A 15,196-nucleotide genomic window follows, 5' to 3' on the forward strand; every position below is an offset into this window, starting at 1 on the left:
GTTGTTATAGTTAGTCCAGTCCCATGGCCACTATGCTACCGTATCCATGGAGACTCTCGAGCAAGGTGATGTGCTTCTGAGCTTGATCAAAGCAATTTTGTTCAAAGACCATTTTAGCTCTTTGATCTCTGTGTAAGGCAAGGTATCGAAGAGAGCCTTCAGATCAGGACTGCTGTTAAATCAACTTGTTCTTCTGTCTACTCTGAATCATCCTGGGAAAGTGTTTCTGTCCTATCCAGTAGTGCCAATATTCTCAGGGGAAACTGGCTTGAAGGGCTTACTGAGGTGGCAACTATGGGGGTGCTGAATTAATAAGCACACAGTTTACCAGTGTTTCTCTGCCAGGTAGCCAACTCCTTTGTACAGTCAGATCCCCTCGATGATGCCAATGGCACTCACTGAACAAAAAGAGAGCAAAACACGCCATTCTTTTGCATGCCTCGCAGCCTGCAATGTGGAGGAAGGGTACAATTCAAGTCTGTAATGTATTTGCTTCGTGGGTTGTTTGCTTAAGAATTCATAGCAACACATTGCTATTAAGAACTAGTTGGTTTATTAGAAAAGGTTGAACAATCACACGACACATTACCAGTTGATCCACCAGGCTCACAACCACCTGCCTCATCGTGGATCCCCTGAACCCAACTGGCTGGGGTTTTATTGAGTCTTGTGAACATCACGTGACTGGCTAAGCCACTCCCAACTCAACAGCTCTACAAACCTGTGAGCATACTCACAGGGGCATACATTACAGGGTCCATGTTTAGGGAAGGGATGCTGACATTGCCAGCTTAGAGTCTGTCACCCCACTGTTCACTGCTCTCGGAGGGGCTGTGTAATGTCGGATTATAGGAGGACAGCTGAGTGGCGTGACTGTAAACGTTTGATGGAAAGGAATTAGGAAGGTGTTCCCTTTTGGGTATCGGCTGATCACAGCAAGTTGCCGTCAGGTACGTACATCGTAAGCGCCAGCCTTGATCTGCTGGTAGAGCTTGTGCTGGTCTTCATCCCAGAAGGGTGGGTAGCCAACGAGCAAGATATAGAGAATGACTCCTGCAATGGCAAATAAAAGCACAAATAGGCAAACACAGTTCACTCAAAGAGCAGCGCTGGACTTTTCATACAAGGTTAAAACCAAAGGTGAATACTTAACCCTGATACAGGTTGAACCTCCTTTATCCCGAACTCCCTTATCCAGAACCACCCCTCGTCCAGAACCATTTCTGGCCACCGGGTGGCGCATGCGCAGAGCTCCGACATGAACAAATTGAAGTCCTTCCTCAATGCTGACTCCCGTAATCGCTGGCCTGACCCCGCGATCCACCCACACCTCCCCACCACCCACCCCCCCCCGATCTCACTACCGCACTCCCAGCCCCGATATCCCCTTGCTCAGTACCTGTACCATCCAATTTAATGTGACCACCCCTCTTCCAGAAAAATCCCTTATCCAGAACAGGCCAGGTCCTGAGGGTTCCGGATAATGGAGGTTCAACCTGTCGTATGGATGGTCATTCTCAGCTTCAACAGATGTACGTTTTCATCTCTAAAACCCAAACACGGTCGTGACCCATCGCAATCAGACAGAGTAACCTTACTCTTATTTTAATTATCTCGTCACTTTACTGGACGGAACATGAGCCTTGGGAATCTGATGTGCGTTTGGGTAGGGCTGAGCACAAACTTTGTGTAAAAGTACAATTGGTTGTGCTCAGTGTCTCTACGCCCGTGATAAGATCACCGTATCTTTCGGTACTGGAAGAACTTTGTTGGACCTCATTACTGAAGTGGAATCATTCGTAGGCGGGAAATTGGGAGGAGCGGTTTTTCGCTACATGCTTCCCGCAGATAAGGTTCTGCCCATAGTATGCATTCGTACAACTGGCCCCTACAGCCAGCCGTCCAAAGGGGGAGGGAACATATCGATCTAACATACAGAGGTTTATGTGGGGCAGAGATGATATTTGGGTTGAGTTTCTGTAAGAGGAGCCAAGGTGTGCTGACTGGTCCTGTAATGGCTAAAAGACAGCATTTCTTATAGATTTGGGAGAAGATTGGATGTGGATAAATCCCCATTTCCCCCTTTCAGTACTCTTGGTGTTTCCTTTGGCCCCAATGGCTGTTCTGCCTAATGGCACAGAACTGACAAACTGGCTCAGTTTGAAGAGGACCATTAGAGGAGATCTTTTCTTTAAGTGACAGCCACGTGTGATTTCAATCCATGGCAATGGCAGCAAGTCCAACTTGTATATGGGAGCTGAATTCCATTCAGAGCACGAGGAGGACTCCATCTTTGGCAGGTGTTCCCCGCCCCCCCATTAATATCCGTGGCACGTTTTCCACAAACTACAAACAGCACCACGAGATGGCACTTGAAACACCCTTCGATATTTCCCTTCACTTCTAAGAGAAAGCCGTTCTTAACGCCTCTCCTATTAGTAGCCTGGCTGAGATAAGGCAGTTAGCCCAAGCGAGCAGCAGCCAACGTGAACTCTCTACCCCACTCCTAATGATAACCCGGCACAATCGGGTGGGCAGCTCATCAATCATATTTAAAGGAGGCTCGAGGACAGGAATTATCAGGGCCTCACTGGCAACGTCATGGGGGAGCTTGCTGCTTGTCCCAGCCTCACCAGCCCGACTGCCACTGGTCCATGGTTACTTCATGCCACTGGGTAGCTGGTGATAAACGTACAAAGACACTTCACTCTTAACCAACTGGATAACCTCAAGCGCCAAGCTTTCAGTGCACATCAATGTCACAGGCGATATCTCATTACTCACCACATGCCCAGATATCCACCGGCTTCCCGTAGGCTTCTTTTCGAAGTACCTCGGGAGAGAGGTAGCCAGGTGTGCCTGCGAAACCTGCAGATGGTAAGAAACGTGCTGTCAAACATCTTGATTTAGGGTTTCCTCGAGTACAGAAATATACCTGCATTTCAACAACGTATGTTGTAGAAAGGACTGCACTAGACTCGGAGAAACGATGGTGCATATAGAGAAAGCCATGGATATCAGTCTCCCAGGGATTCCGTCTATCCTTTCCCCTTGTACACCTCTCTGCAAAATCTTGTGTCAATGATGGCTGGGCTCCACATCTCTTTCCCTTTGGATCTAATGATAGCTATTTAAAAGTAATTTTTCTGATTGTAGGGGGAAGAACACACACAATTCAAGTAAGCAACTTGACGCTGGAATTACTGTGCAAGCGCAAGTTTGTTTTAACACAAAATGAATCCTCCTCCCTTCTGTTCTCAGTGCCCAGGTGAGCTGCACTTTGCCAGGCAGCAGGTATGGGTACGACATGCCAGGCCTGATGCCACTGATCTCCTGCTGCATCCCATTCCCAATGGTCGAGGATAGGTGATGTCAGTGTTTGTCGCATTCTCTGCGAACCGGTCTGGCCTCAGGGAGGACGGGCTGGTGTCTGTATCTAATCCTCACGCCTTTATCGGATGCTGCCAGAGATTCTGTGCAAGGGTCCTTCTTCAAAGATAATGTTCGTTATTTTGCTATCGTGCAGTTGAGAGGCAGCAACCTCACCGGATATGCCCGATGGTGCACAGGCACCGTGCTAACAGTCAGGCTCAGTTATATATAATTAAAGTCAAGGAACAGGTTTGGCAGTGATATTAGTCAGACGTGTCCCATTGACCCATCGCTCTTCCGCCTCAGGCAAGTGTACACAACATATACTACCCACCAATGCAAGCATTTAATAATAACTCTGATGGATGTGGAAATGGTTTAATTGACATCCTGTATTGAATTGGCAACATGCCCACATTCTGACCACTTATGTTTTGAGGAAAACCAGAGAGATAAAGCGGTCGAAACCATCTAAATGAAACTGGATAAACGCGTCTGCTTTTTAAAAAAATGTGAAATCTTGAAAGGGAGATCTCCCTTCCTTCCTGTCATCCCCTGTTTAGCAGCCGCCTCGCTTCTGTGTTCCCTGGTGTCACGAGTTGTGCGTTGGCTGGCTCATTCACTTCTTTCCTCGGAGGGAAAGCCCTTTCATCGCTCTCGTTCAGTGCCCTCGAGATTAAGCGCTCACTGTGCGGACAGACATTGGACCATGGTCGGCATGTAGGCACTGGACCTGCGGCAACCTGGAAACCCCCTGCAACAATTGCATCGAACTTCTGCACTCAGAAACAATGGGACGTGAACATTCAGACTTCCAACTACTTACATTTATATAAGCGCATTTATATAGCGTCTTTAATGTCGCAAGCGCCGCACTGTCGGAGGGGCAGTACTGAGAGAACATCAGCGGAGGTTGGGGCCACAAAAGGAGCAGTGAGTGGTGGCCATGGACAGTGTGGAGGCAAGCCACTGCAAGATGCAGCACGAGTTGGTGCAGGAGGGCGATGGCTGTGAAAAGTGACGTCACTAAGATCCAGGTCAGTGATTGGAGCGTGGGCAGATACAGCAGGAGCAGCGAGAGATTGTGGAGGGATGTGATCGGGGCCCAGGGGAGGCGTGAGTTCGGAGCCAGGGACCCAGGGGCAGCACGGGCCCAGCCCACATTGCGATATATGTGCGCACTAGGTGCAGCAGAGCTGGTCTCCAGTCGTCCTGGTTAACCCTTGCCACTGGACCAAGACCTCGCTCTGTCAAGCCCGTGTGGTGGCTGGTGTGCAACGGTCACCCCACGTTAAAAAAATCCACGCACGGGCATCTTCCACCCTTCAGGATGTAGTTTGGGTCCTTGATTGAAACACCCGTGAACTCATCCTTTTTTGGCGTGGAAGCAAGTCATCCTCGTTTCAAGGGACCACCTATGATGATGACAACGTAGCAAAATGTCCCAAAGCGCTTAACAAGAGCATTAACAATAAAAACATTTTTGACACTGAGCCATAGGAGATATCAGAGCAGATAACCAAAAGCTTGGTCACAGAGGTAGGTGTCTTAAAGGAGGAGAGAGAGGCGGAGGGGTTTAGGGAGGGAGTTCCAGAGCTTGGGGCCAAGGCAGCTGAATGCACGGCCACCAGAGGTGGAGCGATTAAAATCGGGGATGCTCAAGAGGCCAGAATTGGAGGAACGCAGTGATCTTGGGAGGGTTGTAGGGCTGGAGGAGATTGCAGCAATAGGGAGGGCGAGGCCATGGAGGGATTTGAAAACAGGGATGAGGATTTTAAAATTAAAATTGAGGTGTTGTCAGACCAGTAGCCAGTGTAGGTCAGTGAGCCTTTCTTGTTAAGGGGCTGTCATTTTGATTTTAATGGACTTGTCATGTCACTATCAAACAAATAATTTCTTGCATTTATAACACAAATTAACTAACGCAGTGAGGTCCTACATCCCTGCACCATGACTCCAGGTCTGGGAGAGTGACTGGCTCATCAGGACTGAAGATGCTACACTGCTCTCAGAATTCAATGATGTCATTAATAAAATGTAATATTAACATTGATGAACATATTGTTTTAGATATGATTAGAAATCTTAAAATAGATATGGCAGCGTCTCTGGATGATATCCACCCGGGGGTTTTCAGGGAGATGGGACAGGTGCTGTGTGAGCCCCTTGCCTGTATCTTTAATAGCTCGCTGGACTCTGGGACTGTCCCTTAGACTGGAAGAAGGCTAATGTAGTCCCAAACTTAAAAAAATATAAGATGCTGGAGTTACTTGGTGCGAGTTAGGACACGGCAGCCGAGTTTTGGATCACCTCTAGTTTATGTAGAGTAGAATGAAGGAGACCAGCCAGGAGTGCGTTGGAATAGACAAGTCTAGAGGTTACAAAGGCATGGGTGAGGGCTTCAGCAGCGGATGAGCTGAGGCAAGAGCGGAGACGGGGCAATGATTCGGAGGTGGAAATAGGCGGTCTTAGTTATGCTGTGGATATGTGGTTGAAAGCTACTTTCAGGGTCAAATATGACACCAAGGTTGCGAACAGTCTGGTTCAGCCTCAGACAGGAGTTGGGGAGAGGGATGGAGTCAGTGGCTAGGGAATCATTAGGGACCCTCAAAGTCTCCCTGATAAAGTGCAACATCCCCACTGACACCAGGGAGTTCCTGGCCAAAGACCGTCCTAAGTGGAGGAAGTGCATCCGCGAGGGCGCTGAGCACAGAGAGTCTCATCGCCGAGAGCATGCAGAATCAAACTGAAAGAGCGTGCAGTAAATCACCCCTTCCCTCAACGACTTTCTGTCCCACCTGTGACAGGGACTGTGGTTCTCGTATTGGACTGTTCAGCCATCTAAGGACTCATTTTTAGAGTTGAAGCAACTCTTCCTCGATTCCGAGGGACTGCCTATGATGATGATGAATGACTACTTCGACAGAGAAGGACATATTAGGGACTTCAAAAGGAGGTGCTGTCTTACTAATTCGATTACATTTTTTGAAGAAGTCACTAAAATAATGGATGTAGGAAACCTGGTATTGTCTATCTAAACTTCCATAAAGCTTTTGACATGTGGTTTTTCTACAAGATAAAAGGCTCGTGTATCAGTGGCAGTCCACTGCACTGGATTGAGAACTAGCTGAAAGCCCATAAATAAATATGGTTGTAGGTAGATTGGGATCTGCTTGGAGTCTGGTCACCAATGCTGTCCCGCAGGGATAGAGTATGAGAGGAAGCTTGCAGGGAACATAAAAACTGACTGCAAAAGCTTCTACAGATATGTGAAGAGAAAAAGATTAATGAAGACTAATGTCGGTCCCTTGCAGTCAGAATCAGGGGAATTCATAATGGGGAACAAGGAAATGGCAGACCAATTGAACAAATACTTTGGTTCTGTCTTCACTAAGGAAGACACGAATAACCTTCCGAAAATACTAGGGGACTGAGGATCTAGCGAGAAGGGGGAACTGAGGGAAATCCTTATTAGTCAGGAAATGGGGTTAGGGAAATTGAAGGGACTGAAGGCCGATAAATCCCCAGGGCCTGATAGTCTGCATCCCAGAGTACTTAAGGAAGTGGCCCTAGAAATAGTAGATGCATTAGTGGTCATTTTCCAACATTCCATGGACTCTGGTTCAGTTCCTATGGATTGGAGTGTAACTAATGTAACCCCACTTTTTAAAAAAGGGAGAGAAAACAGGGGATTATAGACCGGTTAGCCTGACATCGGTGGTGGGGAAAATGCTGGAATCAATTATTAAAGATGTAATAGCAGCGCATTTGGAAAGTAATGACAGGATCGGTCCAAATCAGCATGGATTTATGAAAGGGAAATCTTCGAGTTTTTTGAGGATGTAACTAGTAGAGTGGACGAGGGAGAACCAGTGGATGTGGTGTATTTGGACTTTCAAAAGGCTTTTGACAAGGTCCCACACAAGAGATTAGTGTGCAAAATTAAGGCACATGGTATTGCGGGTAATGTATTGAAGTGGATAGAGAACTGGTTGGCAGACAGGAAGCAAAGAGTCAGAATAAACGGGTCCTTTTCAGAATGGCAGGCAGTGACTAGTGGGGTGCCGCAGGGTTCAGTGCTGGGCCTTCATAGCTACGGGTTTTGAGTATAGGAGCAGGGAGGTCTTACTGCAGTTGTACAGGGCCTTGGTGAGGCCTCACCTGGAATATGGTGTTCAATTTTGGTCTTCTAATCTGAGGAAGGACGTTCTTGCTATTGAGGAAATGCAGCGAAGGTTCACCAGACTGATTCCTGGGATGGCAGGACAGACATATGAGGAGAGACTGGATCAACTGGGCCTTTATACACTGGAGTTTAGAAGGATGAGAGGGGATCTCATAGAAACAAATAAAATTCTGATGGAACTGGACAGGTCAGATGCAGGAAGAATGTTCCCGATGTTGGGGAAGTCCAGAACAAGGGGACACAGTCTAAGGATAAGGAGTAAACCATTTAGGACTGAGATGAGGAGAAACTTCTTCACTCAGAGAGTTGTTAACCTGTGGAATTCCCTACCGCAGAGAGTTGTTGATGCCAGTTCATTGGATATATTCAAGAGGGAGTTAGATGTGGCTTTACGGCTAAAGGGATCAAGGGGTATGGAGAGAAAGCAGGAGTGGGGTACTGAAGTTGCATGATCAGCCATGATCATATTGAATGGTGGTGCAGGCTCAGAGGGCCGAATGGCCTACTCCTGCACCTATTTTCTATGTTGCTGTTTACTACTGTTAATGATCTAGATGTGGGTGTTGGAGGCACATGGATCACAGGCTGATGGACCAGTGGGTCTTATCCTCTCTGTCCTTGTAACTTCCAGTAAAAAGCACTTGCATTTATATAGCACCTTTCACATCCTCAGGATGTCCCAAAGCGCTTCAGAGTCAGCAAAGTACTGCCAAAGTTGAGGTGCTGTTCTGGAGTGGGGCTTAAATCCTCGACCTACTGACTGAAGATGTGAAAGTACTGCCACTGAGCCAAGGCTGACACACGACAGCGTCATGTCCCACGAGACAGGAGAATGGAGTGGTGCAGTCAGGAGGGTCGCCCACAACATTGGGAGCCAAGAGCTGTGATCTAGGATCTGGACATGAGCAATGGAGGTATCGTGGCTGCTGTTGGACGTAGTTCAGGAGCTTGATTCCTGTGATGAAGGGGTTGTCTTACGAAGAAAGGTTGTGCCTATACTCATTGGAGTTTAAAAGAATGAGAGGTGATCTTATTGAAACATAAAATTCTGAGGGAGCTTGACAGGGTAGATGCTGTTTCCTCTCGTGGGGGAATCTAGAACTAGGGGGCATACTTTCAGAATAAGGGGTCGCACGTTTCAAACGGAGATGAGGAGGAATTTCTTCTCCCAGAGGGCCGTGAATCTTTGGCATTCTCTGCCCCAGAGAGCTGTGGAAGCTGGGTCATTGAATATATTTAAGGTGGAGATAGACAGATTTTTAAACGATAGGGGAGTCATGAGTTATAGGGAGCGGGCAGGGAAGTGGAGTTGAGGCCAAGATCAGATCAGCCATGATCTTACTGAATGGCGTAGCAGGCTCGAGGGGCCAAACGGCCTACTCCTGCTCCTATTTCTTATGTTCTTATGACATTTAGGAGGCACAAGGTGGCAGAATTGGTGCTCTACGGGCATTATCAGAGGATCTCCTGGCACCTGTAAAGTCCTTACTCTATAGCATGAAACCACACGAGGCACATTCTGGGGTCAAGGTCACTTGGTGACCTTAACTCTTTATTCACAGGACTCCAAGTGATGACCCTGCGTGGGACCTCCCTTTATATACCTGTGTGATCAGGTAACAAGTGTCTCCCACAGGTTCACCCCTTGTGGTCAAGATGTGCATCTAGGTTGAGTGTATACAGCAATACAGTGGTGTTACATTGTAGTTACATACATGACATCACCTTCCCCCCAAAGTCTTATTGGGATCATAGGTTTAGTCTTTCAGGTGGTCTACGCTCCCTCGTGGAGCGCTGCAGTTGAGGCTCTGGTTGTTGGACACTGACAGTGTCTGTCACCTGTGGTGATTCCGACCTGACCGGGCTGACCGCAGGGACTGTGCATTCTTCTGAATGCTCTTGTTGCTCGTTCACTGGCGGTAGTGTGAGCTCCATCTCATGGTCTTCTTCAGGTTCCTCCGTGTCCATACTGAACCTTTTTTTTATTTAGTCCAGATGCTTACGGCATATCTGACCATTGTTGAGTTTTACCATGATGATCCTATTCCCCTCTGTCATTTACAGTACCCTCAAGGCATTTGGGCCCCATGGCGTGATTGAGGACGAATACAGGATCATTTATTTCTATACATCTCGCATTACGGTCATGGTACTCGCTTTGTAACTTGCGCTTGCCCTCAACAATGTCGGTCAGGACTGGGTGAATGAGAGACAACCGAGTTTTGAGTGTCCGTTTCATTAGTAGCTCTGCGGGCGGGACCCCAGTGAGCGAGTGCGGGCAGGATCTATAGGCCAGCAGGAGGCGCGATAGGCGGCATTGTAGGGAGGGTCCTTGAATCCTGAGCATACCTTGCTCAATGATTTTGACCGCACGTTCCGCCTGGCCATTGGAGGCCGGCTTGAACGGTGTAGTCCTGACGTGGTTGATGCCATTGCCCGACATAAACCCTCGGAATTCGTGGCTTTTGAAACATGGGCCATTATCCCTAACCAGGATGTCCAGCAAGCCATGGGTTGCAAAGATCGCATGGAGGCTTTTCACAGTGGTGGATGACCTGCATGAATTCAGAATGATGCACTCGATCCATTTCGAGTGCGCATCTACCACGATAAGGTACATCTTACCCATGAACGGGCCCGCGTAGTCAACATGAATGCGTGACCATGGCCTTGTGGGCCAGGGCCACGGGCTGAGCAGGGCCTCCCTGGGAATATTGCTCAGCTGGGCACACGTTGTGCACCTGCGAACACAGTGTTCCAGGTCTGAATCAATCCCAGGCCACCAAACATGTGACCGGGCAATGGCCTTCATCAGCAGAATGCCTGGGTGCTCGCTGTGGAGTTCCTGGATGAATGCTATCCTGCCCTTCTGGGGCATAACTACTCGGCTGCCCATAGTAGGCAGTCGGCTTGGATGGAGAGCTCATCCACCTGTCTGTGGAACGGTCTGACCTCCTCAGGGCATGCTCCGTGTGCGGGCGCCCAATCCCCAGTCAGGACACATTTTTTAATCAGGGATAGGAGGGGATTTGATCCGGCGGGCTGTGATGGGGGAGCCTGCACTGTCAAAGGCATCGATAGCCATGACCATCTCGGCGTTTTGCTCCGCTGCCCCCTCAGTGGTGGCCAGTGGGAGCCTGTTGAGCGCGTCAGCGCAGTTTTCAGTGCCGGGCCGGTGCCGGATGGAGTAATCATAAGCAGCCAGCATGAGGGCCCATCGCTGTATGCGAGCTGATGCGTTGGCATTGATAGTCTTGCTGTCAGATAACAGGGATGTTAATGGCTTGTGGTCCGTCTCGAACTCAAACTTCCTACCAAAGAGGTACTGATGCATTTTTTTTACACCATAGACACATGCAAGCGCTTCCTTCTCGACCATGCCATATCCCCGTTCTGCTTGAGCGCGTGATCTGGAGGCATAAGCCACAGGTTGTAGTTGACCCTCAGCACTGTCCTGCTGCAACACGCACCAATCCCATAGGACGATGCATCACATGTAAAAAATTAATTCTTACAAGGGTCGTACAGGGTCAACAACTTGTTTGAACACAGTAGGTTTCGCGCCCGATCAAAAGCCCATTCCTGACAGTCCCCCCAAAACCAATCGCAACCCTTACGCAGGAGCACGTGTAGCAGCTCCAACAACGTGCTCAAGTTCGGCAGAAAGTTCATGAAATATTTCAACAGTCCCAGGAATGAACGCAAATCCGATGTGTTGCAGGGCCTGGGTGCTCGTCGAATCGCCTCTGTTTTGGATTCGGTGAGCCGAATCCCATCTGCAGCAACCCTCCTGCCCAGAAACTCAACCTCAGGGGCTAAACACACATTTAGACATCTTGAGTCGGAGGCCTACCCGGTCCAGTCAGCGTAGCACATCCTCCAGGTTGTGGAGGTGTTCCTTGGTGTCTCGACCCGTGATGAGGGTGTCATCCTGGAATATGATCGTTCCAGGAATGGATTTAAGCAGGCTTTCCATGTTTCGTTGAAAAATCGCGGCCGCTGATCGAATGCCAAACGGTCACCTGTTATAAACGAACAGTCCCTTGTGCGTGGTGATGGTGGTCAGTAGTTTAGATTCGTCGGCCAGTTCCTGGGTCATATAGGCTGAAGTGAGGTCCAACTTGGTGAACAGCTTGCCGCCTGCCAGCGTGGCGAAGAGGTCCTCCGCTCTCGGGAGCGGGTATTGATCTTGTAGGGGCACCCGATTGATGGTGGCCTTGTAGTCGCCACAGATCCTGACAGAGCCATCTGCTTTTAGGATGGGAACGATGGGGTTCGCCCAGTCACTGAATTCAACAGGCGAGATGATGCCCTCTCTCAACAGCCGGTCCAATTCACTCTCGATCTTTTCCCGCATTACATACGGCATTGCTCTAGCTTTGTGGTACACTGGCCTGGCGTCCGGGGTGATGTGTATCACTACTTTAGTACCTTTGAAAGTCCCGATGCCAGGTTGGAATAGTGAATCGAATTGTTGCAGAACTTGTGAGCACAAACTTCGCTCCACAGATGACATTGTGTGAACATCCCCCCATTTCCAGTTCAACTCGGCTAACCAGCTCCTCCCCAACAGTGCGGGACCATTGCCCGGGACAATCCAGAGCGGCAGCCGATTCACTAACCCGTTGTGTGTGACAGCCAACATTACACTGCCTAGCACCAGTATGATTTCTTTAGTGTAAGTCCGTAATTGTGTCTCAACACGTGCTAATTTAGACTGATTCCCGGGTTGGCGGGACTGACATATCAAGAAAGACTGGATCAACTGGGCTTGTATTCACTGGAGTTCAGAAGAATGAGAGGGGATCTCAAAGAAACGTTTAAAATTCTGATGGGTTTAGACAGATTAGATGCAGGAAGAATGTTCCCAATGTTGGGAAAGTCCAGAACCAGGGGTCACAGTCTAAGGATAAGGGGTAAGCCATTTAGGACTGAGATGAGGAGAAACTTCTTCACCCAGAGAGTGGTGAACCTGTGGAATTCTCTACCACAGAAAGTTGTTGAGACCAACTGGACAATATACTCAAAAAGGAGTTAGATGTAGTCCTTACTACTAGGGGGATCAAAGGGTTTGGCAGCAGCACTAGACCCCAGAGTAGGACTTCAACAGAGACAATGGCAGGCTGATCGGACATTCATGCCATCACAGTGGACAATGCGGCCCGGGATGGAGCCATTGACACCCACTAATAGGGTACTTAAGAGCAGTCCAAGGGACAGTCAGCACGGAATGCCTAGCCATAGTCCCTTTGTTCCCAACAATGAAAACTGTAACTTCTGCTGGAGGTGTGGGGGAAAACACCCAGCCAGACCCTGCAGATTTCAACAGTTTGTCTGCAGGCACTGCAATCTCAGTGGCCATTTAGCTCGAATGTGCAGGAAGCCTGCAACCAGACTAATCCATGAGGCGGATGGCAAGAAAGCAGGAATGGGGTACTGAAGTTGCATGTTCAGCCATGAACTCATTGAATGGCGGTGCAGACTTGAAGGGCCAAATGGCCTACTCCTGCACCTATTTTCTATGTTTCTAAATGGCCATAGCTTCTCAAATTGCTGAACGCCCATGAGTGACTGGCTGGCCCCATGCGTACAAGGATTCCATTTAACAAGACCTTCATCATCATGGGTGGCGTTTTGGTGTATGAACTGTGAATATTCGCCACATGGACCCGCTGGATCTCGGCGTCCATCGATTCGCCCCAAAAGTCATCCTGCGTCAGAGGACCCTCTTCTGGTCCATCTGCCTCATGTATTAGTCTGGTTTCAGGCTTCCTGCACATTCGAGCTAAATGGCCACTGAGATTGCAGTACCTGCAGACAAACTGTTGAAATCTGCAGGATCTGGCTGGGTGTTTTCCCCCACACCTCCAGCAGGAGTTACAGTTTCCATTGTTGGGGACAAAGGGACTATGGCTAGGCATTCCGTGCTGACTGTCCCTTGGACTGCTCTTAAGTACCCTATTAGTGGGTGTCAATGACTCCATCCCAGGCCGCATCGTCCACTGTGATGGCGTGAATGTCCGTTCAGCCTGCCATTGTCTCTGTTGAAGTCCTACTCTGGGGTCTAGTGCTGCCTGGGGGGTGTTGAACTGCCCCTGCCTGCCTGCGGGGCTCTGAGCCGCATTGATGATATTGACTCTCTGATCCCTCGCCGCGTTAGAGGCAGAATTGCACACGTTTATTATTTTCATCTCCTCCTCCGCCATGAAAATTTGAGCTAGCAACGCCTCCGCTTCCAGGGTCAAATCCTTGGTCTCAATTAACTTGCGGAAAATCCCCGCATGACCGATGCCCTCAATAAAGAAGTCCCTTAGCATCTCCCCCCTGCAGGCGTCATGAACTTACAGAGGCTGGCCAAACGCCGGAGGTCCGCTACGAAGTCCGGTATGCTCCTGACATCGGTGGGTGTAGAATCTGTGTCGAGCCATATGTATGCTACTCGCCGGTTTGAGGTGCTCCCCGATCAATCTGCTAAGTTCTTCAAAGGTTTTGTCCGCCGGCTTTTCGGGTGTTAGTAAGTCCTTCATGAGCGCGTAAGTCTTTGGTCCGCAGCTGGTCAAAAGATGAGCCCTTCGCTTGTCGGCCGCTGCATTCCCCCAGCCATTCTTTCGTAACGAAGCTTTGCTGAAGCCTCTCGACAAAATCGTCCCAGTCCTCCCCAACACAGTACCGTTCCTCTGTGCTACCGGTGGCCATTCTCGTGGGTCGTGAATTCCCGTTTCTCGTCGCCAATGTATAGCATGAAACCACATGAGGCACATTCTGGGGACAAGGTCACTCTGTATTCACAGGACTCCAAGTGATGACCCTGCATGGGACCTCCCTTTTGATCCCTGTGTGATCAGATAAGGAGTGTCTCCCACAAGTTCACCCTTGTGGTCAAGGTGTGCATCTAGGTTGAGTGTATACAGTAATACAGTGGTGTTACATTGTGGTTACATACATGACAGCACCAGTCGACGGATACCAGAGAGTTCTCCTTGCATAGAACTGGCGAGGACAGCTTAGGCTGACAGAAGGATTGACAGAGAGAGGTGACAAATGGAAAATACTTAGTCAGTAACTGGTGGAGGTTCCACGGGGAACATTGGTTGGTTGGTTACCCAGGACTTGTTAACGCTCTGGACAAGGTACGTTTTGAACAACTCTAAGGGAAGAAAGCCAATCTGGCCTGTTTTCCTGTAGGAGGCCCGACTCCTCCCTCCATTTTCAACTTTAGTAAGACTAGACAGCTTCCATTTTAACTCTCGTTATTACACAACTATAATATAGGAGCATGGTTGAGATAGAGCTCCCTCTAGTGGACAACTGATGTACTGCAACTACTGATGTGAATAATAAAGGATCATGTGGCAACGTCACATAAGAAATAGGAGCAGGAGTAGGCCATACGACCCCTCGAGCCTCAATAAGATCATGGCTGATCTGATCATGGACTCAGCTCCACTTCCCTGCCTGCTCCCCTTATCCCCTTATCATTTAAGAAACTGTCTATTTCTGTCTTAAATTTATTCAATGTCCTAGCTTCCACAGCTCTCTGAGGCAGCGAATTCCACAGATTTACAACCCGCAGAGAAGAACTTTCTCCTCACCTTGGTTTTAAATGGACCGCCCCTTATTCTAAGATTGTGCCCTCAA

General features: G+C 48.9%; 1 protein-coding gene and 1 long non-coding RNA gene across 55 annotated transcripts in view; one reads left to right on the forward strand and one right to left on the reverse strand.

The window, feature by feature from the left end:
- Positions 1 to 15,196, forward strand: part of LOC139234980 (uncharacterized) — a 198,163-nt gene that overhangs the window by 101,006 nt on the left and 81,961 nt on the right. The window lies entirely within an intron of this gene.
- LOC139234976 (calcium/calmodulin-dependent protein kinase type II subunit beta) overlaps positions 1 to 15,196 on the reverse strand; it is a 315,635-nt gene that overhangs the window by 93,378 nt on the left and 207,061 nt on the right. For all 47 annotated transcript variants that reach the window (XM_070865995.1, XM_070865986.1, XM_070865984.1 and 44 more), the window contains exons 8-9: positions 2,785 to 2,868; positions 959 to 1,053 (exon numbers count right to left, since the gene is read on the reverse strand). In XM_070865995.1, the coding sequence (XP_070722096.1) occupies positions 959 to 1,053; positions 2,785 to 2,868 (179 nt within the window). The remainder of the gene's footprint in view (positions 1 to 958; positions 1,054 to 2,784; positions 2,869 to 15,196) is intronic.

This window comes from Pristiophorus japonicus, chromosome 22 (genome assembly GCF_044704955.1).
Source record: "Pristiophorus japonicus isolate sPriJap1 chromosome 22, sPriJap1.hap1, whole genome shotgun sequence".
NCBI lineage: Eukaryota > Metazoa > Chordata > Chondrichthyes > Pristiophoridae > Pristiophorus > Pristiophorus japonicus.